Source organism: Chiroxiphia lanceolata, chromosome 29 (genome assembly GCF_009829145.1).
Source record: "Chiroxiphia lanceolata isolate bChiLan1 chromosome 29, bChiLan1.pri, whole genome shotgun sequence".
NCBI classification, from domain to species: domain Eukaryota; kingdom Metazoa; phylum Chordata; class Aves; order Passeriformes; family Pipridae; genus Chiroxiphia; species Chiroxiphia lanceolata.
The window spans coordinates 1886148-1897477 of record NC_045665.1 but is presented as its reverse complement, the minus strand read 5'-3'; the positions used below and the strand labels follow the sequence as shown (position 1 = coordinate 1897477).

At 59.8% G+C, this 11330-nt stretch overlaps 1 protein-coding gene across 1 annotated transcript; it reads right to left on the bottom strand.

Moving 5' to 3' along the window:
• Positions 1 to 3359: 3359 nt before the first annotated feature.
• DCST2 (DC-STAMP domain containing 2) lies at positions 3360 to 11010 on the bottom strand. The gene is made up of 29 exons (XM_032713359.1): positions 10140 to 11010; positions 9885 to 10055; positions 9664 to 9765; positions 9365 to 9562; positions 9197 to 9262; positions 8897 to 9110; positions 8664 to 8821; positions 8399 to 8563; positions 8144 to 8311; positions 7950 to 8050; positions 7736 to 7866; positions 7515 to 7630; positions 7346 to 7439; positions 7001 to 7251; positions 6789 to 6914; positions 6637 to 6711; positions 6408 to 6536; positions 6187 to 6326; positions 5920 to 6097; positions 5614 to 5757; positions 5368 to 5489; positions 5118 to 5272; positions 4837 to 4936; positions 4646 to 4741; positions 4444 to 4570; positions 4210 to 4326; positions 3988 to 4130; positions 3753 to 3866; positions 3360 to 3641 (listed from the first exon to the last, which is right to left on the bottom strand). Exons 1-29 carry the CDS (start codon positions 10456 to 10458, stop codon positions 3390 to 3392), a joined length of 4272 nt encoding a protein of 1423 aa, XP_032569250.1. The 5' UTR covers positions 10459 to 11010; the 3' UTR covers positions 3360 to 3389.
• Between the last annotated feature and the right edge of the window lie 320 nt (positions 11011 to 11330).

Below are 11330 nucleotides of genomic sequence, written 5' to 3'. Positions count from 1 at the left end.
GACTGGGGGGGAGGTGTCATGTTAAAGGACAGATCTACTGAGCTGGTGTGGGATCCTCCCCTCTCCAAATCAACACCAGATTCTGGGTGCAGTGACTCAGTTCCAGAAGTAAATTTGACACTCAACGATTGCTGTGCACCTGGGAAGTGCAAGGGAAATGGATCCTGCCAGGCTTTGCCCTGGGATCCCACATTTGATCCTTTTAAGGAACCTGATTATTAGGAAGAAGAATATTTGGTGCAATGGGACACCCGTGGGTGTGTGAGACTCTCCAACACCACTTCAGCCATCACAGTACAGAGGACAGGACAAAACCTCCTGTGGAGGGGGTTTGACATGGAATCCAACAATATCCTCAATCCACCTCCCACAGAGCCTCTGCTTTAACTGCTGTGAAATATTTCCAATTAAAACTCAGCTGTGGAACAAGCATTTATTCTGCTCCTCCAGGACTGGCCTGGGGATGCTCTGATGGAAAAGTTCTATTCTTACTTAACCTTAAAGAAATGTGCAGGATTGAAATGTGGAGTAGGAATCCCTTATCTGTGCCCAAATGGAGTTTTTAATTGTTCAATGCCCAAGTCGCCTCGACAGAAATGTGACACTGTCAGAAGGGAATTTACAGCACATGAATGGATGAGAAACATTGCAAAGCCTGATTGGTGTCTGCTTGGAGAGGAGAAGGTTGTGCGGAGACCTCACAGCACCTTCCAGGCCTATAGGGCACAAGAGAGGGTTCCTATAGCATCAGAAACTGGAGTGACAGGACACAGGGAATGGCTTCCCGCTGCCAGAGGGCAGGTTAGATGGGATATTGGGAAGGAGTTGTTCCCTGTGAGGGTGGGGAGGCCCTGGCACAGGTTGCCCAGAGAAGCTGTGGCTGCCCCATCCCTGGGAGCATCCAAGGCCAGGCTGGACAGGGCTTGGAGCAACCTGGGACAGTGGAAGGTGTCCCTGCCCATGGCAGGGGGTGGAACTGGATGAGCTTTAAGATCCTTCCAACTCAAATCCTTCCATGATTCTCTGATCCTGCCTTCAGAATGGCTTTAGCCCTTGGGCTGGAAGCAAGTTGTCTCCCTGTGTAATAATTAGACATAAATGGGCTCTAGAAAATGCAACCTGGCAAGTAGATGCTCTGAGCAACTGGGCAAGACGTGCTTTTGGAGAATCAAACCTGTGGTTCAGCAGGCATCGAGGATGACATTGCAAAATGGATTGGTGTCAGACGTGTTGTGATTAAAGGAACACGGGATACGTGGGATGTTAAACTTCACCCACAGGGAATGCTGTGTTCACAACGCTGTGAATTCCAGAGAAGCAGCTCCATCCAAGGTGAACCAAAGCACTGAGTAAACAGTGGGATTGTTCCAATAATGCAACCCACGGGCTGGTTTGGGGAATGGAATCCTGACCCACGGATCCTCTCATTGCTGCATCTGGTGGGACTCGTGGGATGGGGAAATGGCTGATGCAAACAGGAGCGATGTTTTGGTGGGATTTATATTCCTAAGGCTTGGCGTTGCCATTGTTTGCTGTAGGATTTCTCGCTTGCTCCCTTTTATCTCTTCTCCTTCTCCTCCTTCTGTTCACTGCGTGAAATCACCGCCCTGGAAGAGCTCCCAGGAACGCGATTTAACCGACTGAGCCACGCGGTGGTGGTGTTGTCCCGGAACGGGTTCTTTCACTCCTTGTGCAAGAGGCCGCTCCACGCACAGAGCCGAGGTCTGATTTATTTACAGTTCTGCGCAGAGAGCGGGGCTGGGGAACCTGTTTGGGGACAACAGTGGGAGGCCGAAAAATTAAATGTCAACTCCTCAAACACTCGGCAGCTCGCAAAGGCAGGAGGGGCTTCGCTGAAGCCGGGTCTGCACCTTTAACCGAGGGGGAAGGGGAGAGATTTGGGTGTGGTGGCGAAACCTCAGATCTGCCCGGCCACAGCCCGAGGACTTCTGAAGACTCGGCTCAGGGGAAAGGCAGGCCCAGCACCAGAGCACGGGCAGGATGGACCGAACATGCCACTGGATCCAAGGATGGGGACTCCTTTTCTTTTCTTTTCTTTTCTTTTCTTTTCTTTTCTTTTCTTTTCTTTTCTTTTCATTTCTTTTCTTTTCTATACTTTTCTTTTCATTTCTTTTCTTTTCTTTTCTTTTCTTTTCTTTTCTTTTCTTTTCTTTTCTTCTCTTTTCTTCTCTTTTCTTCTCTTTTCTTTTCTTTTTTTTATTCTTTCTCTCTTTCTCTTTCTTTCTTTCTCTTCCTTTCTTTCTGTCTTTCTCTTTCTCTCTTTCTCTTTCTTTCTTTCCTTTCTCTTTCTTTCCCTCTTTCTTTCCCTCTTTCCCTCCTTCCCTCTTCTCCTTCCTCCTTCTCCTTCCCTCTTTCTCTCTTTCCCTCCTCTTTTCCTCTTTCTCTCTCTTTCTTTTATGAGGAAAGGCTGAGGGAGCTGGGCCTGTTCAGCCTCAAGAAGAGATGACTAAGAGGGGACCTCATCAACACCTGTCAGTGTCTGCAGGGAGGTGTCAGAGGCTGGAGCTCTGCTCGGGGGTGCCCAACAATGGGACAGGAACTGATGCCCGGGAAGTTCCACTTGAACATGAGGAACAACTTCTTCCCTGTGCAGTTACCAAGCACTGGAACAGATTGCCCAGAGAGGGTGTGGAGTCTCCCTCTCTGGAGATATTCCAGAACCATCTGGACACAATCCTGTGCCGTGTGCTCTGGGATGACCCCTCTTGAGCAGGGAGGTTGGACCAGATGACCCACTGCTGTGGAGCCGCAGCAGCACGGCAAAAGCTGGGTGGGGAGAGGCTGGAGAATAAAACACCTGGTGCTGGAGGCACCAGAGTCCTGACACCCTGAGTCCACACCCCGGGTTGGTCCTGATCTCGTGATGCCGCAGCCCCATCCTGTACTGGCTCCATCCCTGCTGTGCCCCCAGCCCTTCGATGTCCCCTTTCAGCACCTTGGTGTCCCCATCTCCACGCCCAGGGTGTCCCAGCCCCTCCACATCCCAGTCCAGCCCCATGGTGCCATCCAGCCCTCGATGTCCCTGTCCCCAGACTCACAGTGCCCCCATCTCCACCCCCACGGTGCACCCAGACCTATCCCTGACCCCAGAAGTCCCACAACCCCCACAGTGTCCCCATCTGTATTTCCATTGTGCCCCCAGCCCTGGGAATGCAGTGACGGGCAGGGTGGGGGCAGCTCTGTGTGTGCTGGGAGCAGCTTGTGATGCTCAGGGTGCTGTGACAGAGACCCCCATCTCCATCGTCCCGTGCAGCAGAGACCCCCCCCTTCAGCATCACACACAAAGCAGACCCCCACCCCAGCAGACGCACCCCACGGACCCCACTTCACGCCACGCGGGGGGATCACAGCCTTTATTGCCGGCCCCCTCATCCCGCGTACCCCGGCTCCTCCTCGTCGTCACTGCTGTCCTGGACGAGCTCGGGCTCCTCGGGGCTGCAGGCGAGGCACGTCCCGCCCGCCTCCGTCCAGCACCGATCGCAGTACAAGGCACCGCAGTCGGGAGCGGGGCAGACCTGGTGCCAGGGGGTGCCGGGCGTCCCACACAACGTGCAGCTCCGGCGCTGGCAGCGGCGCAGCCAAGGCCAATGCTGGCTGCACCACTCCAGCAGCGACGTCCCCTGCGGCGAGGACGGGCCCGCGTGGGGTTCTGGCAGAGCAGCCACCCCACAGCAGCTCAAGGGACAACAATGCCCTGCTCCCCAGCCCGCCGTGTCCCCGACCCCACTCACCAGCCCCGGGGGCTGCCGTGCTCTCCGGGCGATGCGTCTCCGCTGCAGTTGGAAGAAATTCTTCCTTTGCCGCAGCAACTTGTTGTACAAGAACAGCACTCGAGTCTTCTCCCGCTGCGCCAGCGAAGACCGTGAGGGATGGGTGGCTGGGGGCACCTGCCCACCCCAAACCCCACCCCAAAACTCACCCCCCAGGCCGTGCCAGGCCCTCGGGCGGTGCCGAGGGGCTGCTCACCTTGGGGAAGTAGAAGGCGGCGATGGCACGGCGCAGGCGGAACGGGTAGACCTGGGCCAGGCAGAGCAGGGCCAGCGCGACCAGGGGCAGGCAAGTGTTCAGGTACTGCTCCCTCGTCATGCCATGGGGCTTTGGCAGGCAGGCTGGGACAGGGCATCGGTGTGAGCCCCCTGCAGCAGGCAGGGGTCCATCCCCAGGGTCCCATCCCCGGCGGGGGCTCACCGCGGTTGGAGGTCTCCACTTGGGTGTCGAAGGAGGTGTTGAGGGCCCCAATGGTGCTCCGCAGCAGCTGCGCCATCAGGGACGTGCCCATCACGGTCACGGACATGTGGTGGCTGGCTGTGGGACGGGAGGATGGGGAGGCTGAGGAGGCAGGGGGAGGGCTGGGGGGCCCCCTGCATTGCCCTGCAGGGCACAGAGGGGCTGTGGGGCTGCCCCTAAGGGCCTTGGGCTCACTTTGGTAGGAATACTGCACAAAGGAATGGTTCTGGATGATGCTGAGGACGCCGAAGATGAAGTGGTCCAGGCCACAGACAAAGATGAGGAAGAGCAGGAGCGGGATGCACCTGAGCAGTTCCATCACCTGCAGGGAGCAGGGTGTGTCACAGCCTGCTGCCCCCCCCAGCCCCAACCCCCCAGGCCCTCCCCAGCCCCTCACCATGTACTTCAGCTCAGGCCGCTGCAGGGCCAGGCGGCACGGGAAGACGAAAGCCGAGGCCTCGTCCCGGAGCAGGGGCAGCAGCGTCCGCTTGTTCTGGGTGAGGGGCAGCAGGGTGGTTCAGCACAGTGCCCCAGAACCCTTCACCAGGCGTGGGAGGCCACCCTCCACCCCTTTCCCCCTTGCCCAACCTGCTCTCCGCGCCGGGCATCGATTTGTCGGAAGTAGGTGGTGATGTAGCAGTTGTCGAAGCCGATGTCGTGGCAGTACCGGTAGGTGTAGTAGAAAGCCCTGGCGAGAGAGGACAGGTCTAGGGAGAGCAAAGGAGGCACCGGGTGCAGCCCCTGAGGACACACCCCCTTGTTTTCATGTCCCCCCCCAGACCTGCTGCTAAAGGGGGCCCCCAACCCTTTGTGCCCCACAGCTGGCACAGGGGGGTCACCCCCCACCCCCCGACCATCCCGAGGCTCACGAGAAGAAGACGAAGAGGAAGGTGAAGGACAGCAACAGGCGGAAGAAGGAGACGGCCAAGCCCAGGCGGGCGCCTTCCTCCCGCAGTTGCGAGGTCACCTCCTCCTGCAGCTGCTCCACTATGTTGATGCCCACCAACATCTCCTGGTGCTCCTCCTGCAGTGGAGGGGCCGTGGGGCAGGGCAGGATGTGGCCCCCACCCTGGCCCTGGGCACAGGGGTCGGGCACCCACAGGGTGCCCAAGCACCCACCTTGTAGACGATGCTGGCAGTGAATTCCTGGCCGAGGCTTTGGACAGAGTCATTCACCTGGTCAAACACCTTCCCGAAGTTGCTGTCCACGGGGATCCTCTCCTCACACCAGGAGCTCATGACTGCAGGGACGGAATGGGGATGGTGGTGGCTGTGGCTGCCGTCCGGGGATCTGTGGGGGGCAGAACTGGAGCTGCCCCTCAAGGGAGGACAGGGACAGGGAAATGGGTCCCACACATCACTCACGGTTGACTGCTTGGCAGAGGAACCCGAGCCGCATGGGCAGGCAGAGGATGTGGTTGATAAGGGGCATGGACACTTTTTCCAGGCAGGTCCTGTGCAGCTGTTTGAAATAGTCTAAGCAGCGCTGACGACCACTCTCGAGCACAGCTGGGGGGGGGCAAAAACCCTCAGCTGTCTGTGCAGACCCAGCCCTGCTGGCCCAGACCTCATCTGGGGTGCCTGTGGGGCCAGCAAGGGGGTCAGGGGTAGCCCCCCCCGGCTGGCAGCCGCCTGCCCTGTGTGCTGCCAGCCCCTGCCCATCCTGCTCACTGGCACAGCGATGTTTGGTCTTCCTCTCATACAGCTCCTGGGTGCTGCGGGCCGGCTGGGTGCCCTTGTCCTTGTCCTGCCGCAGGTTGAAGCCCTCATCGCTGGCCACCTGGTCGTTCAGCTCCACGAAGGCGCGTGAGAGGTTCTGCATCTCCGTGTTCAGCGTCTCCCCGCTCCGCTGCGGGGACACACAGGCAGACACGCGCACGCAGAGGCTCGGCCCCGCTCCCCCAGCCCCCTGCTGCCCCCTCCCCAGGCCCCCCTCACCACCAGCTCCTCCATCACACGGCGCAGGGGGGACGTTGACACCTCCCAGAGACCAGTTGTGTGGTTGACCTGAAGATCCACCACGCAGTCCATCGAGCGTTTCGCCTCCATCAGGTTGTGCCAGAGGTTGGCCACGGGCCCTGGTGCCAGCAGGGGTGGCTCAGAGCCCGCCAGCTCTCAGGACCCCACTGGGGGGCACAGGGACACTGGGGGGACCCTACCATGGTAGATGGCAGCGAAGACAAAGGAGAGAACGTAAAGCCGACCCTCTTTGCCCAGACACTTGGGGACCATGAGCAGGTTGGCACAGCGGAAGTGGGGGGATGTGGCCCAGCCCAAGGCAGTCACCCCTGTGGGGAGCAGAGAGCTGACCCCACGGTCCCACAGAGAACCCCCTGGGTCTCCCGATGGCCTCCCATCACCCCAGTCCCCTCCCCGCCACATCCTCACCCGTCAGCCCCCAGGTAAGCTTCACCCTGTATGACTCTGACAGGTCCAGAGGCATGATGAGCAGCTGGCAGAGTCCTGAAACACCCAACAATGTGTCCTAAGCTCCTGGTGCCACCGGCTCCATGGCGTGCCCGGCAGCGGGACACACTCACCGAGGCTGAGGAGCATCCCAAAGCCAGCGCCCAGGAAGATCTTGCTGCAGCGATGCTCGGCCGGCCGGCCCCAGAGGAACCGGCTGCACGGGCCGGGCAGGACCGCGACCACCACTCGCTTCAGGGCTGGGTGGGGAGGGAGGTGTCAGCCCTGCCTGCTCCCACTGCCCACGGTCAGCTCTGGCCAGGAGCAGGGTGGGAGGGGATCTCACTTGTGTTGGGACGTTTCTTCCTCCTGCGTGTCTCTGTCCCAGCCGAGGGCTCTTCCTGGAGCTGAGAACGGTGGGATGCTGCCCTAGACCCGACGCTGGTGCTGTCATGGTGTTCTCCATGTTCTGTCACGTTCCCCAATAGAACATGGTGGGAAGGGCTGGGTGGCCACCGAGCCACCACCTCCCGCAGTTCGCTGTCCTTGCTCTCAGCCTGCTCCTTGTAGTCAAGCATCTCCTCATCGCTGGAGTCCCTGTAGGGCGAGAGAAGAGAGGGGTGAGCTACAGGCCCCCCACACCCACTGCAGCCCCCAGGCTCGAGTGGGCTCCCAGCACCCCTCTGCTCACATCTCCTCGTCCACAGAGCCCGGGTAGTTCAGGGTGGCCATGCAGACAGAGCAGGTGTTGTTCAGGGCTCTGGAGCACTCCCTGCAATACAACCCTGAGGAAAACAGGACCGTCAGAGGGGACGCAGCATTTTCTGGGGAGGGGATCCCCAAGCTAGAGGGGCTCCTACCTCTGCAGCTGGGCGTGATGCACGCACTGAAACCCGGCTGCTCCACCGCCCCACAGGCCAGGCAGTGTTTCTGCTCGATGCCAAAGAAGCGAGAGAGGCGGGCAAGGGCAGGGAACCTGAGGGCACAGGGTGATGCTCCATGGGGCAATGGCATCCTGAGTGTCCTTGCCACAGACCCCCAAGGATGCTGCTGCCCTTTTCCATCCCTTGTGAGAGCTTACCTGGAGATGAGGATGAGGAAGAGTTTGCTTTTCCTGCCATCAGCCGTGCTCTGTGTGCCACTTGAGCGCAGAGCAAGTGCCATCCACTCCCGCCGTGCCAGGATGATGTTGTGGAGGAAGATCATGCGCTCCTGGCATGGAGGGGATGGGGTGAGGGCAGGCGGCTGCTGAGGGGGTGTAGAGTGGGACATGCACACCCGGGGGGGCTTCTCACCTGCTCACGGGACGGGTAGTAGGCGGCACACACTGCCTGGCGCAGGCGTGCCATGTAGGAGCCAAAGATGGTGATGAAAAGCCAGAGACCATACAGGATTCCTGGTGGGAAGAAGACAAGTCGCGTAGGGGCAGCCCCCCTTGCACCCCCCACCCACCTGCATCGCCGAGGGCGCAGCCCCCCTGTCTGCACACCGATGGTGATGTAGGTGTTGTGGTCGGGCTCCACAGGCTCGATGAGGCAGACCTGGGACAGCACCGAGACCTTGCCCTCCTGCAGCGCATTGAAGGCAGACACCAGATCCTGGAAGATCTCACTGGTGTAGCCCGTCCCGTTGACGCTGACAGCCACTGTCGATGGCGCTGTGGGGCGAGAGCGGCTCAGTCCTGCGGTCACCCCAAAGCCCCAGCCCCCGAGGGTGCTGCTCCGGTGCAGTGGGTGCTGCTCACCCCTGGCAACGATCTCCGCGCTCAGCTGGTGCCGGAACAGGTCAAGCAGCCAGAAGATGCTGTAGTCGGCCAGGATGATGCTGAAGCCCAGCAGCACGTGGCGCAGCAAGCCCATCAGCTGAATGCCATACTGCTTTCTCTCTTTCTTTGACAGCCACAGCGCGGCTGGATGGCCACAAGAGCACCGTGAGGCCGTGCCAGGAACCCCCAGCTCCTCACCGTGCTCAGGGCTGGGCTGGGGGACACCCCCCGGGGTGGGGCTGACCTGGGGGGATGTAGCGGCCCCTCTCCCACGCCGTCAGGGGCAGCACGGTGGGTCTGCCCTGCTCCGCCCGCCGCAGGTCCAGCTCCACGAAGCGCCGCGTGATGTAAACGTTGTCGAAGGTGTCGTCCCACAGGTAGCGGCGCCGGTACCACATCGCGCTGCGGACACGGCGGGCGAGCTGAGCACCGGCACGACGGGTGCCTGTCCCCAGAGCAGCACCCCAGCCCACTCACTGGAAGCACAAGTAGAGGATGGCCCAGAAGGAGATGTAGGAGAAGACCTCCAGGCCGTGGTGGTAGGGCTCCAGGTGGAGCTGCACGGCCTCCATTATGTCCCGGGACACCTGCCCCAGGCTCTTGCTGGCGTTGAGGCTGACGTTGAAGTGGTGCACGACCGAGATGTTGAACTCAAACTCCTTGCGGATGTGGTTCAGAGCGTCCGTGATGGCTGCAGAGGCGACAAGAGGCTGTGCTGGGGTGGGGAGCAAGAGCCAAGAGGGGCTCCTGGGCCCCCCATGGCACCAGGATACTCACGGGCTGCGACGTTTGCCCGGACGAACTCCTGGATATACTGTGGGATGATGCAGAAGAGGCCGGCAACTGTGGAGAGGGGGGATCTCTGTTGGGGTGGGGCCCTCATGACGCACACAGTTCCACCCCACTGCCCCTGAAACCCCCTGTTGCAGAGGGACAGGAACTCACCAACATCAGCCACGTTGCAGAGCCACTTGAAGCCGAGGACAACGTAGCAGATGAAGAAGAGGAGGGGGAGGGCACGCTCGCAGTCGTCCTTGGCCTTTTCTATGGTGCGAACGCAGCTGTGGTAGGGTGACCCCAGCTCCTTGTTGCAGACGTCACCGACCTTCGACAGCCACAGCCAGACGTTGTGCAGGATCCGGGCTGTGGGCAGGGAGTGGGTGTTGGAGAAGGGAGTGGACTGAAATCAGGGTGGGGGGTGCTGGAGCTGGGCAGACCCTTGGGGACCTTGGGGACCCGCTCACCGACGTGTCTGGTGGAGCCCATGATGGAGCGGACGAACTTGCGGACGCGGTCGCTCACCACCTTGGCATTCTGGCCAATGTCCTTGATCTTGTTCTGCAGGTCTGCAGAGAGGGGGGACCCCTGAGCATACCCCGAGGGGCGAGAGTAGCCCAGGGCTGGCTGGGGCTTCCCCAGGAAGGGCCCCTGCAATCCCCCCGCCTCCCCTCAGCCCCCTGCTCACTCAGCAGTGGCTCCTTGGCGCGTTCCAGCCGCTCGGCCGTCTGGTTTTGGGCCAGTTCAGCCCCGCACGACAGCGCCTTGGCGAGCTGGGAGACGTTGTTCAGGACATTGGTGCCAGGGCCCTGCACGGTCATGCACAGCGCCAGCATCACGATCAGAATCTTCCCCTCCCCTGCAGAGACAGGGAAATCCTGGGGCTCAGCTGGGAGCTGACACCCCCTGGCACCCCCCAGCTCCCCGATCCACGGCTGCTCACTGGTGAAGAAGTATGGCAGTGCCAGCAGCACGATCATCCGCGTGTTCCTGGAGAAGGCCATGCCCAGCCCCAGCCCTGCTCCCAGGATGATGGTGATGCACAGGCAGTACCAGACATCGTGGCCCTGCACCAGCAGCACCAGTGCCCCATAAATGCTGGCCAGAGCCAGGCCCAGCACGAGGGCGCCGACACTGCGGGCAAACTCCAGTGCCTGGCTCGGCTCCTCTGGACGGCGCTTGGCCCGAGGCCGCGGTGCCGGGTTCTTGCCCCGGCCCCTCTGCTGCCGCAGGGCTTTGCACAACCCCGAGACCAGCACCATACTGAGGCTCCTGCTGCTCCTCTAGCTCCCTCTCCGTGGGATGAGAGCAGGCAGAATGAGCAGATTCCAGAGCACCACTTCCAGGGCACCGTTGTCAGTTCCCACATCACAACCTTTCCGTTGGAACACTCCAACGCTGTCAGTTCCTGCATCACAAGGGTGCTGCTCACCCTGATGTACGGCTTCCAAACAGAGAAATTCTATTTAACACGTGTCAGAATTGCAGGTCTAATAGGCCTCAGTACCTGCAGCTGTAGAGGGAAGAAACTTGAGCCAATACATCAGTGGGAACCAAGGCCAGCAGAACGCTGAACCAACAGACCAGGGACAGTTGGCCACACAACCACGAGATGATGAGGAAGAAACAAAGCCAACCGTCAATTCAAAGGGCAAACTGGGTAATTCCAGCAAGAGGTGATCACAGCCACCGAGTCAAAAAACCCACTGACTCAAAAGGAGAAAACGGAGCATGTGGGCTAATTAGCACGAGAAGCGAGAGGATCATTGAACCAATAGAAGATAAAATACTAACTAATGAGGAACCGTGTAACTTGTAGCCCATGAACATTTAATGCCTGTTTGCTGAAGTGTAGAAATAGTGACCAGTTTTGCCAGTGGGGGCTGCTTTGGGGATTGGCCCCCAGCGCTGCCTGCACGGAACTGGAAATGAATCCAACTCCTCGGCTCAGGATCTCAAATCGAATTGAAGTGAATCGAAGCAAGATCAGCTTCTTGCACATCAAGGGAAGGAACCTGTTCTGGGACAACACTTTAGTGACCCAGATGGGGCAGCCATAAAGCCTTGCCCACACCATCTTCCTGCCCCTGGCAATGAAGAATCAGATTAAGCGGGAGTCCTGCAGCGCCTCGGG